Here is a 20,850-nt window from a genome sequence, read left to right on the forward strand (position 1 = left end):
CCTGAAATCAGAGCAGCTGGTGGTAATGACCTGTCTGAACCAAGCAGTACTTACCTGAGAAGTCAGAGACAGACTTGTCTCAATTCTGGGACTTTGCTAACCAGTGGTGAGTGAGCTGTAAGTGGAGTTGATGGGGCACCTGACTGTGAAAGGGGCATTGCCTTAAGGCATCACACGAGCAGGTGGGGAATTGTGTTAAAGGACTACTGCTGAATATTCAGTGATGGTGAGAGTTAGTGTGTGTAGGTGGGGAGAGAGAGAGTTTTATTGTTGCTTTGTTCTTCCAAGTTGTTTTGTGTCACCATTTCTCCTTTAAATAGTTTATCCTGTTTCATATACATAACTCAGTGTTTGTGAGTGGGGAAATGTTGCCTGTTAAGGGAGCCCAGGGAAAGTACTTAGCTTTTCAAGGAGAGATGCCACCTGGTGGCATGTTACCATACACAGGAATAATTAACCTAAAACAAGAGCTTACTCATAAAACTTGGGCTCCAGGGCTGAAAAAAATGTTGTGTAGACCTTTGGGCTTGGGCTGGAGCCTGAGTTTTGGGATCTTGCAAGAATCCTTTATCTGGGTTCAGATATACCTACTGCTTAAAGGAGCCTCTAGGTATTTGAACCTGGCATTGGTTTCTGCTGACAACTCCTGACAGTAGGGTTTCACATATGTGTATATATGGAACTATGTAGAAGGAGCAAGGAGGAATTATAGCACTGGTATGAGTGTTTTTGGCATATGATATCCAGCTCTGGCGGTCTCACTTAAAAAAAGACATGACAAAATGCAAAGGGTTCAGGGGGGGAAAAAAAGCTACAGGAAGGATTTGGAAAACCTGCTCTATAGTGCAAGACTTGGGATGCTCAGTCTATTTAGCTATCAAGGGGAAGATTAATAGGTTGATACAGCCTATAAGTACCTAAATCAAGAAAAAAATGTGACAATGAGAGGAATTTATAATGTTGCAAAGGTTTGATGCTACACTAGATAAATTAAGGAGAGAAATAAGGAATACAGATCTAATGTTGCCTTTAATGATAGTCATTGAAACAAATTACGAAGGAATGAGAGGGATTCTCCATCATGTGAAGTCTTTAAATTAAGCTTTGATGTCCTAAAAACATGCTCTACCTCAATCATAGTCATGGGTAGGGATATAAATTCACATTTAATTGGTTAAACACTTAAATGCAGTAATAACATTGTTTAACCATTTAAATGATTAAAGCCGGGTAAGCAGCTCCAGTGGGGCTAGAACAGTACCCCGCACCTGCTGGGGTCAGCCTAGAGTGGCCCCTGCTGTAGGCAGGCGCTTCTCCTGGCTCTGTGCAAGGACTGTAGCTTCCAGTCCCTACATAGGAGCTGCTGCCACAGTTCCCAGCCCCTCCCACCCCTGTTTCCCTGCGAGGGTTGCCACCATGGTTCCTAGCCTCCCCACAGTGGGTTGCTGCAGCTGCCCTTGCCACCCCCATGTGGGTTGGGAGCCAACAACACTGTGTGGTGGAGCCCAATGGAGTTGGAACAGCCTTTTTCTGGGCTGTGGGGGGCTGCTCCCAGGTACTGGTTAAGGGTGATGCCTACTGGGTAACTGTTTAACGGTTACCCGTTAACATCCCTAGTCATGGGCTATGAATTTTAAGGGCCCATGGTGCTTGGGCACTAGGAATATTCCTTGCTTGAGGTCTGAACTCTACCAAAGTTTCAGGGCTGGGTCTCTCCCCCACCCTGGCCTGCTATTCCCACGCACCTCCCGCAGCCTGCCTGCTGCTCCTGGGCAATTAAAATGGCCTAGGGGGCCCTGCTGCCACCACCATGAGTGCAACAAGACTAGAGCAACTTCTGGTCACTCCCTGTACATGGCTGCTGGCACCACTGGGGAGTGTATCCATGTGCTGCCCCTGCCATGAATGCCCCTGTGCCAATGGGAAGCTGTGGAGGCAGTGCCTGTAGGCAGCACCGTGTTTGGAGGCCCCCTATCTCCTCCTCTAGGAGCCACTGTTGTATTTTAAAGTACAGCACGGGATCTTTTCAGGGGGATAAGGCAAAGCACCACATTTATTGGTAATATAGCAATCAGTACTTATCATCTATGTTACACTCACACACACCCACACAAACTCACTCTGTCTTGTTGTTGCTACCAATAGTTGTTCCCCCTAACTGCCCTGGCCAGGTAAGTTAGGTGGCAGAGGGGTGGAGCCGGGCTTCTGCCGATCCAGATTGGTGCTCTCATGTTGACAAGATGAAATCCTTGGTCCTCCTGCAAGATACCTTTGATTTATAGTAGCTCCTCTCTCATGCAAATCTATCATATGCATATGCAAAATCTGTGAGAGTCATCATATGCATATGCAGTTAGTCATCTGTGGTGCCGCCTTCTGAGTATTATCTTAGGCTATGTCTATGCTACAAGGTTTTTGCGCAAAAACCGGTGGAGCATCCACACCTCAAGTGTGTTTTTGCACAAGAAAATCAATAGAGCAGAGGGATTTTGCTGGTAGAGTTATTCCTCTCCCCATGAGGAATAACTCCTTTTTGCACTACAGTTCTTGCGCAAAAAGACAGATGTGGATGCTCAGAGGGTTTTTTGTGCAAGAAACCCCTATAGGAAAAAGCACAGGTGCTCTGATGGCCATTCTCTGAGTGGCCACCAGAGCTTTCTTGTGCAAGAGTGTCTGAAGTGTGGATGCTCTCTTGTGCAAAAGCACAACACTTTTGCAGTGTGCTTCGAGGTCTGGATGCGCTTTTGCACAAGAACTCTTCCACAAAAGGCTTCTTGTGCAAAAACTCTGCAGTGTAGACAAAGCCTTAATGCTGCCATATTCACCTTCAAAGAGCAGGCACTTGCTGTTGACTCCCAAGGCTGTTCATATGTCCAATCTTCTTTCAATGAGCTCACTTAACAGGTCTCCTTGTTCTTAGATCTGGCTTCCATCCCCTCTCCAACCATTGCAACTGCCCTGAGGTGCTTGTGTCTCTTGGCTTATCCATTCACAACTTATTCATTCAACAGGGATGTTCTCTCTACCTTACTCCATTTTTAGGAACTATTCTACCAAGACTTAATAGAAACTTTGTATTAAATCTTTTGTATGTTCTATATGAAAAGTTACAAAGCTTCTATGTAAAAGGACTTAATACAAAGTTATATGAAATGACTTGATACACAGTTAAAAACGTAATACAGAGATTATATGAAGATGATCTACACTAATATGAAAACTATTAATACAGAGATTTTTTTTATTAGTAGAGATGTATCTACACCACTGCCAAAGGAGTTGCCCCCAGACAATTGCTGCTTCCCCTCCCCTTGCATCTCCTAAACTTTCTTCTGCACCACTCTCTCCCTGAACTCCCTCCCACCCCAAACTCACTCCGGCTGTGTCTAGACTGGCCAGTTTTTCCAGAAAATCAGCCGCTTTTTCGGGAAAAACTTGCCAGCTGTCTACACTGGCTGCTTGATTTTCCGCAAAAGCACTGACAATCTACTGCGTGAAATCAGCCACTTTTCCAGAAGAGCTTTGCCGCTCCCGTTCGGGCAAAAGTCCTTTTTGCGAAAAACTGTTGCGCAAAAGGGCCAGTGTAGACAGCTAGCTAACATTTCTGCACAAAAGCAGGCTAAACGGGGAAAAAAGCGGTTTGGATGCTGGGAGACCTCGTAGGAGCCCTGGACTTCCTGGTAACCCGAGCTCTTAAAGAACACGCAGGCTGCTGAGTGCACGTGGCAGGATCGTGCCACAGAGCTCTTTGCCCTGAGGTCTGCTATGGTGCCCCTGTCCTGCCCAGCAGCCATCTGAGCCAGCCATGGCAGCTCCGGGCACTGAGCCACCTGCATCCCCAGTGCAGGAGGCCCCCAGGGGCCAGAAAAGACGGGCTCCCTCGTGGTCCCCTAGGGAGCTGGAGACCCTCCTGGACCTCTGGCAGGAAGAGAAGGGTCTCCATGAGATGAGGTCCCGGTGCCGCAATGCCGACATCTACGGCCGCATGGCCCAGGCACTAGCCCAGCATGGACATCCTGCCCGGAACCTAGACCAGATCCGGGCGAAGGTAAAGGAGCTCCGTGCGGGCCAGCAAGGGCAGGGGGGGCAGGACCAGACACCTGCCCCCACTACGACCGGCTGCATGCCATCCTTGTCCAGCCTGCCCCGGACGTGCCCATAGACACCTGCGAGCACCCCCCATCAGTCGGACCACTGAAGCGGGGGAAGGAGAAAGCAGCACTTCGGAGGAGGAGGCCAGCATCGTCACCCAGCAGGCCCTCTCCAGCAGCCCCTCTGAGGTTGGGGAATGATCCACCGGTGAGTCTTGCATTTTGCACTCACAGGGGCGGGGGGTGGAGGGAGCCAGGTGCCCAGAGGGGGAAGGGGGAGAGCATGTCACTCAGGCCACGTGAGCTGCACGCCGTGTAGCATTAGGCAGCAAGCAGCACATGCAACCACGTGCAGCCTGGTGACCGAGCGGCACGTGGCCGCAGCAGGCAGCTGCAGGGCATGTCTGGGACCATGCTGCTCACAGACATTTCAGCGGGACCAGGGGGGAAGGGTGGATGCCAGCTGGAACTGGCCAGGGACTCAGCCCAGAGCCCGCACCTCCGCCAAGGATGCAGCATGGAGAACAGGGACCCTCCAGTCCGGCAGCAGCGGCACCGCCAGCTGCCCAACCACGCAGTCACAGGCTCCGCCACCGCGGCCAGCTCTTTCGCTGGCATGTGCAGGCGGTCGAGCGAATAGAGGCCTCCATTCGCAAGCATCTGCAGGGGGACCTGCAATGGCATCAGGAGGCCTGGGCCTCCTTCCAGGCCCAGTGCACGTGCATGGTTGACTCCATGGCCACCCTCACAGCGCACATAGCACATGCGATACATTATGGCATGGCCTTACCCCATGCCCCTGCCATCCCTCCCCTAGCACTGCCCATGCCCCCTCCTGCCCCTGCAATGATCCCTCTTCCTGCCCACCTCCCCCTGCAGCCTGCCTCGATGCGGGTTGCCCCGCATGTGCAGGTCCACCCCTGCAGGAGTGCTCGCCTTGGCCACCCCTCCCAGGAGTAGCTCCTCCCCCTCCCTGTCCCAGTTGAAGGTCCCCTCCCCCTTGTAAATAAAAATAGACAATTTTTCAGTTGATTATTGTGTTACTCGTGGTAACTGTAATAAATGATTTGAGATGCCAATTAGCCACCTAAATTTAAGAGGATTACAAAATGCAGACACCAAATTCTGTATCTATCACCGGTCGTCCCTTTAAGTGGTCATTGGTTTGTGGCACATAAATAAATACTGACAACTTTTAAGTAAAATTTAAACCACAACTATATTAACATAGATAACAAACAAGCAAGAAAGGTTAAAAGACGCACACAAAAGAATATGTAACATAGTCTAGACCAGTGTTTCCCAATTTTATTTGGCTGAGGAACCCTTTTCAGCTTTTCAGAATTTCAAGGAACCCCTAGGTTTGTCAAGCAAAAAAAAAAAGGGGGGGGGGAGGAATCCCCACCAATGTATGAAAATCATATTCCTTCCCTAAGACCCCCCCCTCCCCCCTTCCTTGAGGCCTCATCCACTCTGTTCCCCTCCTTTCCATCACTTGCTATCCCCAGCCCTTATACACTCACTAGGTTGAGACAAGAGGTGTGAGGTGGGAATGAGGGATTTGGGGGTACAAAGAGGTGAGAAGTACAAGCTCTGGGAGGGAATTTGGATGCAGGAGAAGGGGATGTTGGCTTGGGGAGGGGGCTCCAGGCTCAGGAGTGTTGGGCTCAGGTGGAAGGTTGGGGTGCTGAGCAAGCCATGGGCTTGTGGATGTGAGGGCGCAGGAGTTTGGGCTGGATATGTGAGGGACTCAGGGCAAGAAGGTTGTGAGTATGATGGGCTCAGGACACAGATTTGTGATGTGTGAATGGTGCAGGAGTATTGTGGCAGAAGACTGAGGGTTTGGGGATGTAAGAGGCTCAGGACAGGGGGTTCCAGTGTATGATAGGCTCAGATTTGGGATCAGGTGATGCAGAAGTGTTATGATGCTTCAGTGAGATGGGGGTTTGGACCCAATTGGGGGCTTGTTGGCCAGGCTTCATTTTTAAATAAAATATTATGTCAAACTCAAAAGGTTTTAGCATTGTCTTTATTTATGAAAGGGGCAGGGAACCTGTTTTGAGTCAAGGGTCACTGATCCACAGAAAAGTCATTTGGGGCCACACAAGTGAGATGCAAAAAAACCCCAACAACCCTCCAAAAAAAAACCCCAAGCCTCACTAATGTGGTCCCAAATGTGCGGGTGGGAGCAGGGGACAGTGAAAGTGGGGGCTGGGGCTGGGGAGAGGCTGCTGCTGATGGAAAGATACTGGCTCAGGTGACAAGGTGCTGGGGAAGGCAGATGGCAGGGTGCTAGGGTCAGGGACATGGTCCTGCTGGGCAGTAGGGTGACTGGCAGGGTGCTGGGGCCAGGGCCAGGGAGGGGACTTGGGTAGGAGTTGGACCTCCCTGATCTGGCACCTTCTGGACCTGTCTGGTCCCAAATGAGAGATTTTTGGACCAGAGGAGATCATTTCAGGGCTCCTGGTTCTCTTCTCCCCCCGCCCCTCCCCCCAACTAGGCTTCTTTGCACCTCTATCCCCTGCAACCCAACTGAGCTGCCCACCCCTGCTGGTTCCCTGCAGCCCCTCACAGCCCAGATGAGCTGCCCATCTGTTCCGTATGCCCTCCCACGTCTACCTCAGCCCAGCTGAGCCCTGCACTGGTTCCCTGCATGCCTCCCCCACAGCACAGCTGAGCCCTGTTTCACTGCAGCTCTCCCAAGCCCACAAAACTGCTGAGCCAAGCGCCGATTCTCTGCCCCTCCTTCACCTTGAGTCTAGCCCCAATTCCTGGCACCTTCCTCCTCCTGCACACATGTCCACCCCGCAGTGCAGCCCAGCCCAGCGCCCCAGACCTCCCCACTCTGCAACCCAGCTGAGTTCAATTTCCCTGCACCTTCCCCCAAACCATGCAGACATGCTGAGCCAGCGCTAATTCCCCGCCCCTGCCTCCCTTCCACCCTCCCCTTGGCTGTGTCTACACTGGCGCGATCTTGCGCCAAAGCGACCACTCTTGCACAAAACTTGCTTCCTGTCTACACTGGCCGCGTGTTCTTGCGCAAGTACACGAACGTTCTCATGTATGAAATCAGGGCTTCTTGAGCAAGAACTATGATGCTCCCATTCAGGAATAAGCCCTTTTGCGCAACTGTTCTTGCACAAGAGGCCAGTGTGGACAGGCAACATGAATTTCTTGCGCAAGAAAGCCCTATGGCTAAAATGGCCATCGACACTTTCTTGGGCAAGAGAGCATCCACACTGCCATAGATGCTCTTGTGCAAAAGCACAGCTCGCAAGTAGTGAGTTCGTGTGGCTTGTTTGGATTTGCCACTGTGGCACCCAAGTTATTAATAAATATTTTTAAACTTTTACCTTTTCTCTCTGCTGCCATGTATCCTCCCCTTGTTCCATCAGCTCCCCTGGTGCCTGCTGCCCCCCCCCCCCACTCCTCACCCTCCTCTGCTGTCCTGACTCCTGCCCTTCTCACTGCCCTCAACCCTCCTGCGACCTCCCCCCCTCCACCAGCCCTTCTCTCCTCCCTGTGCCCACTCCTCCAGTAGCCCCACTCTGATCATGTGAGCTACCCCTCCTCATCCCCTCTTCTAACCCCATCTCTCCTCTGGTGCTGGTCCCTCCCCTGCAGGTGTCTGCCCTTCTGCTTCACCCCCAGAATCCCCTGGCACTTGCATCTTCTCTGAATCCTGCACCCTCCTGGTGCCTCCCCCTTCCTTCACTGCCCCTACCTCCTTTGCCCTCTTTTTCCCTGATGCCCACCCCCTCACCACCCTCTGCTCCCATTCCCCTCATGCCCCTCTGTGCCCTCACCCATGACTTGCTCCATCCCCACCTTTCTCATGCTCACCCCTTCTCTCAAGCCTTCTCCCAGCACCTCCCCGTCTCCACTCTAGCATCCAATGCCCTTACTCTCTCCCCTCCCAGCATCACCCTGTCCCCCCTCCCACTGACACCTCCCCTCCTGCCTTTTTCCTCATTGTCTGCACTTGGCCCCCGGCATTTGTCTCTTCTCTACCCCGTCCATTTGGTGCTGCCCCTCTCTTCCCCCACTCCTCTCCCCCTCCACACAAGCCCCTTCCTCTCCCAGCCCTTCCCCTCAGCACAAGCCCCTTACTCTTCCAGCCCTTCCCCTTCCCCTACCATCTGTCCCTGGACTCTGAACCCATAACTCAGCCGCGCGGCGCAACACAGCGCCCAGCAGTTTTAAAATCCCAGGCCATGACGTTATGTCACGTCCAGGCATCTCCCCGCCCACTGGTTTGAGCATGCCGTGCAGGGCAGCAGCAGCCGGCAAGGGGGAGCTCAGTGAAGGTTGCGCACGGCAGGGCCAGGCCAGGGATTGAGCTGGGGGAGAGACACGCTCTGGGGCCAGGGTGGGAGGATGTGCGGGGGGGCAGGGCCCACTCCAGCTCCAAATATTGGTGGAGCATGGGCACCACGAGCCCATACAACTCGCTGCCCATGTCTCTGCTGGCTAGCCAGCTCTCTCTCTCTTTCAGAGGAGGCGGGGGAGTGCCGGCTCCTCGCGGAACCCCTAGTTTTGCTTCGCGGAACCCCAGGGTTCCCCGGAGCACCAATTAGGAAATACTGGTCTAGACGCAGGGGACGATTGTAGTGTTGCTGGCAACCTCAATCCTTTGGTCCTTCTGGGCCTTAGGAGAGGAACAGCCAGGAGATCCCTTGAAGATGACTGGAATTGGGTACATTGACTCGAGCCTTCCGCACGAACCATGAATCCTCTCCCTGTTCTTCGGGACAGCTCGGACAGGTGATGGTGGCCTAATACCTAGCCTAAACTAAAAAGAAAAACCCAACTACGTCCGACGCACCCGACGAACATTCACGATGATGGCCGATGTGCTTGGAACTGACACTTTACAATTGGGGGAGGTAAGGGGGGGGAAGGGGAGGAGATGGGAGGGAGTTGTTTGGGGAGACCCAGGCGACCCTACTATGGGGCTTGTGCGAACATCCTGGTGTGCCTGGCGGACGGCAGCTATGTGGGGCTGTTCGAACGTTTGTGCCTCGGCTGCCATCCATGCAGGGAGGAAGGCCTCCCCACTCTGCTCCATGATGTTGTGGAGCACGCGGCCAGTATCTCCATTGCATTCTGCTCACCCATCTCGAGACGGGTGAGCAAACAACAGAAGTGGGCTTTTAAGTGTCTGAAGGTGAGCTCCACCTGATTTTGGGCCCAGTTGAGGCAGTTCTGGTCCGGCCGCCCCATGTAGGGCCGCATTAGCCAGGGCAGCAGGGGGTAGGCTGCGTCCCCAATGACGCAGATGGGCATAGGCACATCCCCAACAGTCAAGTCCTGCCGGGGGAAGTAGGTGCCCGCCTCCAGCCTGTGAAAGAGTCTGGAGTTGTGGAGGATGTGGGCGTCATGTGCCCTGCCGGACCAGCCCCCGTAGATGTCCAGGAAGCGGCCCCGGTGGTCCATGAGGGCTTGGAGAACAATCAAAGAGTACCCCTTCCTGTTCATGAAATGGGCTGCTCGATGATCCGGGGTCCGGAAGGGCATGTGGGTTGCGTCCAAGGCTCCCCCGCAGTTGGGGAACCCAAGGGCAGCAAAGCTGGCCATGGTAGCATCCACATCGCGCAGGCGGATGACTCTTGGTAGCAGGACGTCGTTGATGGCGTGGACGAACTGCAGAAGGGTGCAGAGAAACACAAGGGAACACATCACATAAGGCAGGAGTGAGTGTGTGCTCCCTTGCCCCCCCATGATTCCCTCTGTCCTCACGTGCGCACACACACACCAGGGCCCCCTTGCCCCCCCCCCCCGCCACCAGCAGGCCTGTGCAAGGGAGGGACGGTCCAAACCCCTGGGTGACCCAGCCCGGAGTCTTGGCTGCCCCTGGGCATGGAGTGCAGCACCCTCCCCACTCCCCCTGGGACTTACCTCCATCATGACGACACAGACGGTAGATCTTCCTACCCCGAATTGCTGTGCCACCGAGCAGTAGCTGTCCGGGGTGGCCAGCTTCCACAGCGCAATGGCAATCCTCTTGTCGACGGGGATGGGTGCACGCAGCCGGGTGATGGCTCTCTGCATGCGGAAATTCTGGAGCCATTGCTGGTCGTCTCATTGTCCGAGGACCAGTCGGTTCCACTGGTCTGTACTGGTGTCCAATCTCCAGACTGGCCTCCCCACCCTGGGGTGCTGATGCCACAGGGACAACATGGTCTCCCTGGTGAGGGAGTCGAAGGTGATCTGTGCCTCCTGGTCCTGAAAGACGAGGGCACTGGTCTGGAGCATCAGATGCAGGCACTCGAAAATGGCCGACAGGGGCCAGAACAGGCACATGGCCACCCACGGCTCCATGGCAGACCGAGCAGGGCACAAGAAAGCAAAATCAGAAAAAAGCAGTAGGGGGCAAAAGGGTGGTGTCCCCAAAAGTCAGAGGGCAACCACCAAACCTGCTATGGCTGTCAGTCCCTGCCAGAGGTCCTAACACACGGAGCAGGAGACAAACGGCTGTCCGGCAAGACCCCTTTAAGCACGTGTCTGAACGGAGCTCCAGCGCCGCCCCCGGAAAGGTCTGGTGGCCTTTTGCCCTCTTCAAAATGGTTCAGGGCTTCTGCTTTTGTGCAAAAGTGCGCCGCCAATCTAGACGCGCTTTTCTGCAAAAGCGCATCGTTATAACGATAACTCCGGGACCAATCTAGATGCCCTTTTCCAGAAATACTTTTAACGGAAAACCTTTTCCGTTAAAAGTATTTCCGGAAAATCATGCCAGAGTAGACGTAGCCTCCCAGAACCTGCACCTCCACCCTTGCCCTAGCCCACAGCCACCGTGATTCAATCCCAGAGATTGTATCCCAGACTCCTTTCAAAACTGAAACTCTGTTCCAGAACTCGACTCCCAGTCCTCACCCCTTCCATGACCCTCACCCCCAGCTCCAGCCCAGAACCCTTCATACACTCACATTTTCTATGAAAGCCCCATCCTTATCCCACCTACACCCAAAAAACCTCCCAGAGCCTATACTCCCTCCTGTGCCTCAATTCCCTGCCCCAGCCCAGAGCCTGCACCAAACAGCCAAGTTCCCTCCCAGAACCTTAGGCAGGTGGTGGGTGGGAGCTGTATCTAATTCACCATTTTATAGTCACGTAAACAAATTGTCATGTAATTTTCCCATATATTTTGAGTAGAATGATTTCAAGTCCCAGTTTAGTAACTTATGTACTGATAACTTATTGTTGTACAGTCATATGAAGTCAAGTATGTAAAATATAGCCTGACTAAAAATTTAGATGAAAGTCAGGCAACTTAAGAAGCATTTTCTTGTGTGGAATTGTCATACTTCAGAATAAAATCTCTACATAATCTTTAGTATGGCATATTGAATTGTATATCATTGTACAAACTCTGTTTGATTGTACTAGCATGTACCTATTAAAAGAGCACCAGGGTACCCATATTTTTTAAATTATTTATGCTTTGTTCTGCTGAAAAGGGATAAAAACACTTAGAAGCCTAAATCCCATTATCTGTGGATAGGATTTAGACTCCTACATGCCTAAATCTCTTTTGAAAACAAGATATAGGATTCTAGATTAGTTAGGTGTTGTGACACTAAATGTATGTCTACACTGTATGGCTATTTTGGGATACTGGAGGTATCCCAAAATAGCTACCCTGTATCTACATAGGCCGCCCGTTATTTCAAAATATTTTTTAAAATAACGGGCACGCTATTTCACCATCCCATTAAGCCTCATTGCATAAGGGTTAAGGGATGGCTCGAAATAACATGTTATTTCAAAATTTGGTGTTGTGTCGATGCACCAAATTTCAAAATAAACTATTTTGAAATAGATTGCACATCTTATTTCGAATCTAGCACAAATTGCGTATCTTATTTTGAGTTTAGGGTACTGTGGCAATGCCTAAGTTACTTTTAAAAACTGGGCCTAAAACACCTCAGCATCAAACAGTAGGATGATGTAGTGAGCCTAGAGTAGCATTTATTTATAGGAACCTTTCATACTCCAAGTACCCAAAGCACATTATGCAATATAGCAAGAACTATAATATATTATTATGTGTCAGTGCAATCATTGCTGGAGTAGTGAGAGTATTTAAAATCATCTATATTTCTCTCCACAAGAGGAAAAAATATGTAGCACTTTAAAGACTAACAAGATAGTTTATTAGGTGATGAGCTTTCGTGGGGCAGACCCACTTCCTTAGATCATATGAAGAAGTGGATCTGCCCCACGAACGCTCATCACCTAATAAACTATCTTGTTAGTCTTTAAAGTGCTACATATTTTTTTCCTTTTATTTTACCTAAATCAGACTAACACAGCTAGCTCTCTATTACTTCTCCCCACAAGGTGGCAGTATTTTTATATGGATATACAAGATAGCACATGTTTCCAAAGCCCTCACCTTTCAGGAGTATTTTTTTAGCACATTACAACAAATATATAATAAGGGTCTTCAGTTTAATTACAGGAAAATGCACATATGTGACATGCTCAATCCAAAGTGAATGCACAAACTGTTTAATATACTACTCAAAAGAATAAGCACTACAAGGTAGTGTTGCAATGGTTTAACTTACATTTTTCAGACCTGGACCATACAGATTCTATGTGATTCCTTTAAAGATAATTATTATGTTAAGAGAAAGTAACTATTATACAGAAAAAAACTATAAACAAAATATTGGAAAAGATTAAATTAAAATTGACAGCAATTGCAGAGAATACATTGCTAAACAAATTGACATTTTGGAGCTTTTTCAATGAGTTTATTTTCTTTTGTATCTTAAAATTAAAGTGACTCCAGAATAGCTACAGTGGCCTAGATCCTTTCATCAGATGAGCTGCTCAGTAGGACATACAGCTGAGGAGCAAAGCTGATTATATATCTAGAGCCCTACAAATCCATAGATATCTGTGGGTATCTATATCTGCTCCAAATGTGGATATCCACAGCTCAATTTGCAGATGCAGATGTAGATGCAAATTTTGTATCTAGAACTGCATATCTGTGGATATTTGCTTTGTATCTATGGGAGTCTGCATCTGTATCTGTGGATGCAGATATCAATTTTGTATCTGTTCAGGGCTTTCAATGTATTCAGCTTCTCAGGGGTTCGTTTGCAGTGTCTTCTGAGCATCAACCTCAAAGTTGAGCTGTTTTGCACCATCTGTAAGTAGGGATATCAATGGTTAACCGCTAAGCATCATCCAAAAAGGTGTGTTATCTGGTGATGGTCACTGGCTAACTGGTGGCCTGCTTAGGCTGAAGCAGCCTCCTACCCAACATGAGCAGGGGACTACTCCAGCACAACCGGACCTGCCACACTATGGGTGGAGGGGTGCTCCTGCCTAGTTGAGCTAGAGCAGCTCATTGTCTACCTGAGGTGTGGTGCCATAGGCCTGGCCTAGCTGGAGCAGCATGGGTGGAGGTGCTCCTGCCTGGCTGGCTTGTGATGCTTCAGCTCCCCACCCACCCGTTTTAGTGGTTAAACATTAACTAATTAAATGTGGTTTTACATCGCTGTCTGTAACAGCCCCTAAGGGCTGATGCTACAGGAGAGGATTTCCAGAGCCAAGCTTCACTTCCATTGTACAAGTCCTTGGCACATGCACAGGTTGCTGCGTGCTCTGTGGCCAGCATGGATGAGCAGCTGCATAACAGCAGCAAACCAGTGGAAAGCAGCTACCATGAGGGCCAGGTCCAGGAAATCAGGGCTACTCAACTGGCCCTTGGGTGGGATTCTTTGAACATGGTCTCCACTGGGAATACGCTTCATAATGGTGAGTCAATATAATGGTCTTCTGTTAATATGCATTTTAGTAGTTAAATTCCTGGACTGTCATTGCTCATTAAAAGTGCTGTCATATGGGTGGGAATCGGGTCACTATTGCATTTTATTAATATCAGCAGAACTGACTTAAATGGGGCCTGCGTGTTTTGTAGTCTTGCCTTAATCTTTGTATTCATGCCTGTCAGTGTCAAAGAAGCTAATTGCATATATTTGCATGTTTATGCAACCACACTTAAGTTGCGGACCTCAGCTTGTACTAAGAGTATCATTGTGGCTCCCGGGGCTTCCAAAGTTGAGTAGCCCCGCAGTAAATCATACTCTACTCATAGCTCAGGAATAGAAATCTGCAGGAGTATTTTGTAGTAATGTACATGAGACAGCAGAAACAAGTAGCGGTGCAAGCAAATAAGCAGCACACTTTCTCCTATCTGTTTAAAAATGTAAAAAATATTGTACATAAGTTAAAGATACTTCCATGGCACTTAAATCTCAGCACTGATTTACACAGCTACTGGAGCTCTCACTGAAGTGAGGGGAAGAGGACGTATGTGTGAACTAGAGATTCAGCAGATGATTTTAAGCCATAGTGACACAGGGCTTTGAAGTCGTCAGAGCCATTGTGCATCAGTAATATGGTAGATTTAACTAGGAACTTGTTTCTTCTCTCATCTTCTCCAGAGATATGTACAGTGGAATGTCTTGTATTGGTAGGGATTTAGGTTTGGGATGGGGGTTAGCTATCAGCCTTTTTATGATAAACACTTTTCAGCAACAATGAACAGTCATTTTTAAAATTACAGACTAACTTTCTGAGAGTCCCCATTTTTTCCACTTAAGATAATTTCATCTGAAGAAGTGGGTTTTGACCACGAAAGCTCATGATACCATACATATGTATGTTAGTCTCTAAGGTGCCACAGAACTACTTGTTGCTACTAATAGCTATTTTTTAAAGTTACAGACTAACATGACTACTCCTCTGAGGCTATGCCTACACTGCAGTTCTTTTTCGGGAAAAGGTATGCGTATTAGACACCACAATTTGCGTACCTTTTTCCGTTTCTTTTTTTTTTTTTTTTTGAAAGAGGTTTTCTGACATTTGGCCCATCTACACAGGGCCAAATATGGGGAAAAAAACCTGCCTTTCGGAAGAGCCCTTATTCCTCATAAAATGAGGAATACAGGGCTTCCGAAAGAACGCACCCACTTTTTCAGAAACTGATCCGAAAATGCGAACACATTCCCTGGATGTGGCAGAGTTTTTCTGGGATACCTCTGTAGTGTAGACATAGTCTGAGACTAACTCAGCTTCTTAGTAGCTATTCCCGAGACATTTCAGCAAGCCTCACATTCTGTCCAGTAGAGAGCAGTTAGTGGCATGCACATGGATAGTAGCTAACACATTTAGAAGTTCATGCATACACTTCAGTTTAGAGCTTTAGGTCTCTCACCAGGAAAACTCCCATTAAAGGCTAAATTTTGGCCTGTGCTGTGCACACACAAAACTCACTTTGAAGCAAGAGTAAATCTGACACAACTGCCACCATTCCACATGCAGTTGTCCCTGCCTTTTCAAAAAAAGCTTGTGATTTTGGATTCTAGCTTGAGACACTCTACAAGGCCTGATTTTCAGAAAGATGGGTTGTTCGCATATCTGGAAATATGGTTCCTTTTAATGTGTGTTAATTTGGGGAACGAAAATTTGAGGTAACCTAAACTACTGATAACTGCGAAGAATGGAAGCTTTAGCTGTCTGGTGAAGAGGTGCCTTTTTAGCTACTGTGATAGATTAGACAAAGTAGATCCAGGGCAGCATTTGCCTCTAAATTTTCAGCCAAGATCCAGTATGGGGAGTTTTCTCTATACCATGCTGTCAAGAAATCAAAATATCACAAATTAGAAATGCTGCAAAGTACCTCATGGTCATTTCTGCTTTTTTTTCTTGTCAACATGGAGGGAAGGCAGCACAAAACTGGACTGTTTGACAAAGAGGGAGAATATCAGTAGTGAGAAAAGGAAGGGTTGCTTGGACACTAACGTCTAGAGGGTACTAAGCAGCACCTGGAAGGAGCAAGGTGTTGGATGTTTAAAAAACTGAAATCAGAACTGGAGCAACCAATGAGCCTCAGTAGAAATATTGTGAAGTTTTCCCATTTTGTTTAAAGAATGGTTATTTGAAAAGTCACTAAAAAAATGACCCTGTGGTGTTACGTTTTGTTGTATCACAAGGATTTTTGTATCAAATATGTTCAGCATACAGTATTCAGCGTACACATTGGGTCTTTTTACTAATGCAAGAAGCTCTCTGAGCTCAGCCTGGATTTTGAAAGCCAAGCTCCACAGTCTACATCTTATGCATCAATATCAGAAAAAATTCTAGAGACCAAATGATGCCTTCACTTACACTTGTCTTACAAGTCTGTCCTGAGGGCATGATCCATTGTTGATGGACATAATGGAAGTGTCTCCGTTGACTTCCAGTCAGGTCTTTAGTGACATCCAAGCAAGTTCATTGCCTTAATGGGCAGTCAGAATGACACACAATTCTATGCCACTTTCTATCTCCTTTTCTCTCTGCTGTATAAGTGGACTGGAGCCCAATGGACCCCAGGAGGAGGGGTGTGGGAAGGACCAGGCAGCATGTACTTCCTCCCCTGGACAGCTCTTTATCTCCTTCTAAGTCACTACTATAGAGGCCAACAGCTGTGTGCAGGTATGGATGTTAAGGGCCTGACTGTGGGGCAAGTGGGAATGGGTCAAGTTTTGTTTCACAGCTTGCAGCCTTGCAACGTCATGTGTGAGCGACCATACCGTAAACAAATGGAGCATCCATGACTCCCTCTGTTGCTTTTTTAAATCATGAGGGATGGGCTGCCACTTTGCCATGGGACCAGCCTGTCTGAAACGAGAATCAAGGTAGTGGTGGTTGAAGATCATAACTGTCCCTAGTTATAAATGTGCTAATTAACTAATGACCCTTCTGGGTCTCTGTGGGTCTATTTAGTGCAATGCTGTAGGGCAGGGGTGTCCAAACTTTTTTCAAAGAGGGCCAGATTTGATGAAGTGAACATGCGTGAGGGCCGACCATTTTGCCTGACATTCTTTGAACCATTAAAATTAAATGCAAATTAACTATTTTATGCAAAGTTTATTGCAAACAGCATACTTTTCATTTCGTCACATGGATGACAAATCTAAACAGGTGTTAAATCACTCTGCCTTTCATATCTGAAGGCCAGATGAAAAAAAATCCAAGAAGCTGAAATATATGTCAGGAACATTGGAAAGTACATTACATATTATTGGTAATAAAGGTTGTCTGTCAACTTTTAAGTTAAAAAAATATGAACAGGAACATAACACCAAGTATACATGTTGTGTCCAAATATATTTATAACTGATTTAGACCAACTGACATTAACTGAGATTTTACAATGTATTCATCTCAATACATATGGATTCGTTGGGGGCCATAAAAGATAGATATTGCCAAATTACCTGGGGGGCCGAATTAAACCGGAACATGGGCCGCAATTGGCCCCTGGGCCGGACTTTGGACATGCCTGCTGTAGGGAGTCTTCTCTAACACTCTGCTGAGCCTAGGCTGTGGAGGTTACTGCTGGAATATGTGTCACATCCCAGGGGGAACTTGACAGCTGCCTTGGCCATAGAAGTTGACAAAGAAGGTTGCAGGTTTAAAACAAACAAAAGGAAGTATTTCTTCATGCAACACACAGTCAACCTGTGGAACTCCTTGCCAGAGGATGTTGTAAAGGTCAGGACTTTAACAGGGTTCAAAAAAGAACTAGTTAAATTCATGGAGATTAGGTCCATCAGTGGCAATTAGCCAGGATGGGTAGGAATGATGCCGCTGTCCTCTGTTGGTCAGAAGCTGGGAATGGGCGACAGGGGATGATCACATGATAATTACCAGTTCTGTTCATTCCCTCTGGGGGCACCTGACATTGGCCACAGTCGGAAGACAGGATACTGGAGTAGATGGACCTCTGGTCTGACCCAGTATGCCCATTCTGATGTTCTTCTTATCCTTGAAAACAACTGGTCAAAATCGCAGATTCTGGCCTAACAGCAATCTGACGCTGGAGCCAGCCAAACCCCGCAGGCTGCATCCCTGTGTGGTTTCCCCAAATAACTGAAACCCTCTCTGGCTGGGAAGCTACTGGAGGGTGAGGGTGACATGTCCGCGATTTGCACCGCAGGCTCTTTAACACTCAAGGTGCGGAATGGCGGAGGCTTGCCGGGTCTGCGGCTGATGCGCTCTCCCCGGCCAGCAGCGGGCGGAGGAGCGGCCGGAGGGATGCTGACAGCTCCCGCCCGGCCCAGCTGTGCACAGAGGAGCAAGTCGGTGGGTCACGTGCCGCTGGAGGAATGCGGGGACTGCGCGTTTGCGGAGGGAGCGAGAAAGGAAGGTCCCAGGCAGCTCCGTAGCCCGCCCCGCCCATTCCAGCTGCGGCGCAGCGATTGGCAGGAGAAGGAACCAACGGGCGGCTGAGGCGCTCCCGGTCCCTCCAATGGGAGGGAGGTTAGTCCCAGTGTTCCACACGGGGATGGGGCGTGCTGCGTGGTAAGAAATTCGATATAGTGTAAAAAGGGCGAGAGAGACCATTGAGCCTGCGGCTGCGGCGGTCAGGAGGCAGCGGCGCCGCCGAAGGTGAAAGGGGCCTTGTGAATTTCAGATTAAGCGGCAGCTCTCAACGCAGGTCGGATGGTGAGTGCTGGCTGGGACCAAGTCTCCTACTGCGGGTGGGCATCTTGGGAGAAGCAGCGCGCTATGTGTCCAAGGGTAAGATAGGGGGAGGAATACTGAGAGAAAGTTTAGTGACGTGTCTGAGCGGGGAAACTAACTTATTTTGCAGCAAGCAGGATGGCATCCCATTGAAGATGAATGTTTAAGGTCCCTCCCCCTCTCCAGCTACATCTGTGCTCTCTGCCCTTGCGTGGAAACAGTTGCGGTCATCGAAGCCTTTCCCTTGCATTGCTTCATGGACAAGTTAGTGTCTTAAATCACGGGTTGTGAGCCTGGGTTGCCTCTTTTGGGTTGGAAGTAGCTGTAGGGCTGAGTTGCCTTCAGGATGGGCACACACAAGCGCACCGAACTAAAAACAAAGTGCATCTTGCTATTCTTCACTCATCAGTTCTGTAATAAAACATGACATGACAAGTCCTCTAGGTGCAGGATGTTTTGTATATTTAAGTCCTAGGAAGTCATAACCATCTGCCTCTGACGTTGGTGTGCTGGGGATACCTTGCTAAATTAAGCTGTCAGAGAAGAATTATCACTTCTTTTCTGTAGAAATAAAAAACCCAGCCCATCTGAAATCAGGTTGAAGATTTTTTTTCTTTTAATAAACTTTCCCTGGTATCATGCCTGCCAGAGAAAGTGCATGTGAGCTGTAGAATGATTGACTGGTGGCTGTTCATAACACCCCACATCGTTCAACTAACTATATTAAGTATTGACTAATTGACTAGTCGATGCCTTAGGGCTGTTGCTACACTTCAAAAGGTGAAAGCGCCATGTGGAGCCAGAATCAGCTAGGGACTCCCCCACTGACCTTGGGCTCTGTGCGGTGCTGCCGCTTTGAAATGCTGTGAGGAGCCCTGTGTCGAGCTCCTTGCAGCATTTCGAAGTGGCAGCATCACATGGAGTCTAAGGATGCTAAGGACTAGTTGACTAGTAGATTCCCCCCCCCCCCCCGCTGCTTCTATCAGATAGAGGCAACAAAGGGTGGGGGGGGGGAGAGGAGACACTTCAAAGTAGCAGCACCACACGAAACCCATACCAAGCTCCGTGCGGTGCTGCTGCTTTGAAACACTGAGGTGGCGTTTCAAAAGGGCAGTGCTACACAGATGATCCCTTTAAGGAGCAACACTGCATGGATCTCGGGGTCAGCCCTGTGCAGTGCTGACCCTTTGAAATGCTGGGGCGACCCCAGGCTCTGCATGGCATTTCAAAGCAGCAGCGTAGAATGGAGCCTGGAGTTCATGGGGGACTCTGAGTCCCCTGCTGATCCAAGGCTCCATGCGGGCGCTTCCGCTTTGAAATGCACAAGAGTCCCCACTGGGAACTCTTGTATATTTCAAAGCTGGCAATCCTGCGTGCAGCCCAGAATCAGTGAGACTTCCCGTTGACCCCAGGCTGCATGCGGAGTTCTGCATTCCTCCTTTGAAATGTACAAGAGCCCCAGCGGAAGGAGGAATGCGGAAGTGCTTATCGACTAGTCGATGGAAAGGCATTGACATTGACTACTCGACTAATAAATTACTCGATACCTAACATCCTTAGTGGAGCCAAGGATCAGCTGGGGACTCTAGGATCAGCTGCTGCTTTGAAATGCTGCGTGCAGCCTGGGAACACCCTAGTTGGCCCCAGGCTGCCCGCCAAGTTTCAAAGCAGCAGCACCGTTTGGAGCTGGGGGGTCTGGCCCCAGGCTTCAAGCGGTGCTGATGCTTTGAAGTACCCACTCTTCTCCTCCCCCCTCCCCACTTGCTGCCTCTATCTAATAGAGAGCAAGGGGGTCATGAGTGCCTGTCAAGTATCTGATAAGAATTTGCTTATTGGATAGTCAACTAGTCCTTCACATCCCTACCTTCATCTGAGATTTTTCTCCATTCTGAAGTTAAACTTTTTTGATTAGGCACCTTTTTTCTGTTGTACATTTTTAAAAGGTCAAGCAGATTGGGCCAAAGGGAGTTTTTATATCCCTAAAATTGTAGTTTATTTGAATTTCTTATATTCTGTTTAAAATTTCCAATGAGCTAGAATTAATGTATGCCCCGATTTATTTGTGGCATAAAAATATAACAGAGAAGTAATTACAGATTTTTCTGGGTTGTGGATAACTTGGATCAAGGTACTTCCTAAAATGATCACTGCATTTGAAGGAGTAGGTGAAAACATTTGTGGTGCTGTTTTCTTGTGTTTGTGTTTATGAGGACATGTTTTAGCAGCA

General features: G+C 48.9%; 1 protein-coding gene across 7 annotated transcripts in view; it reads left to right on the forward strand.

Annotated features, from left to right (window-relative positions):
• Positions 1–18,421: 18,421 nt before the first annotated feature.
• The window catches only part of ARHGEF10 (Rho guanine nucleotide exchange factor 10), a 190,385-nt gene continuing 187,956 nt past the window's right edge, over positions 18,422–20,850 (forward strand). For 4 of the 7 annotated variants that reach the window (XM_089777077.1, XM_075923591.2, XM_075923595.2 and 1 more), the window contains exon 1: positions 18,865–18,887. In XM_089777077.1, the coding sequence (XP_089633203.1) occupies positions 18,880–18,887 (8 nt within the window). In that variant the 5' untranslated portion in view covers positions 18,865–18,879. Of the gene's footprint in view, positions 18,606–18,810; positions 18,888–20,850 lie in introns of those variants that run through there. The other 3 variants (XM_075923594.2, XM_006137773.5, XM_006137774.5) reach the window with 3 other exon arrangements.

This window comes from Pelodiscus sinensis, chromosome 3 (assembly GCF_052426305.1).
Source record: "Pelodiscus sinensis isolate ZL-2025 chromosome 3, ASM5242630v1, whole genome shotgun sequence".
In the NCBI taxonomy this organism is placed as follows: Eukaryota; Metazoa; Chordata; order Testudines; family Trionychidae; genus Pelodiscus; species Pelodiscus sinensis.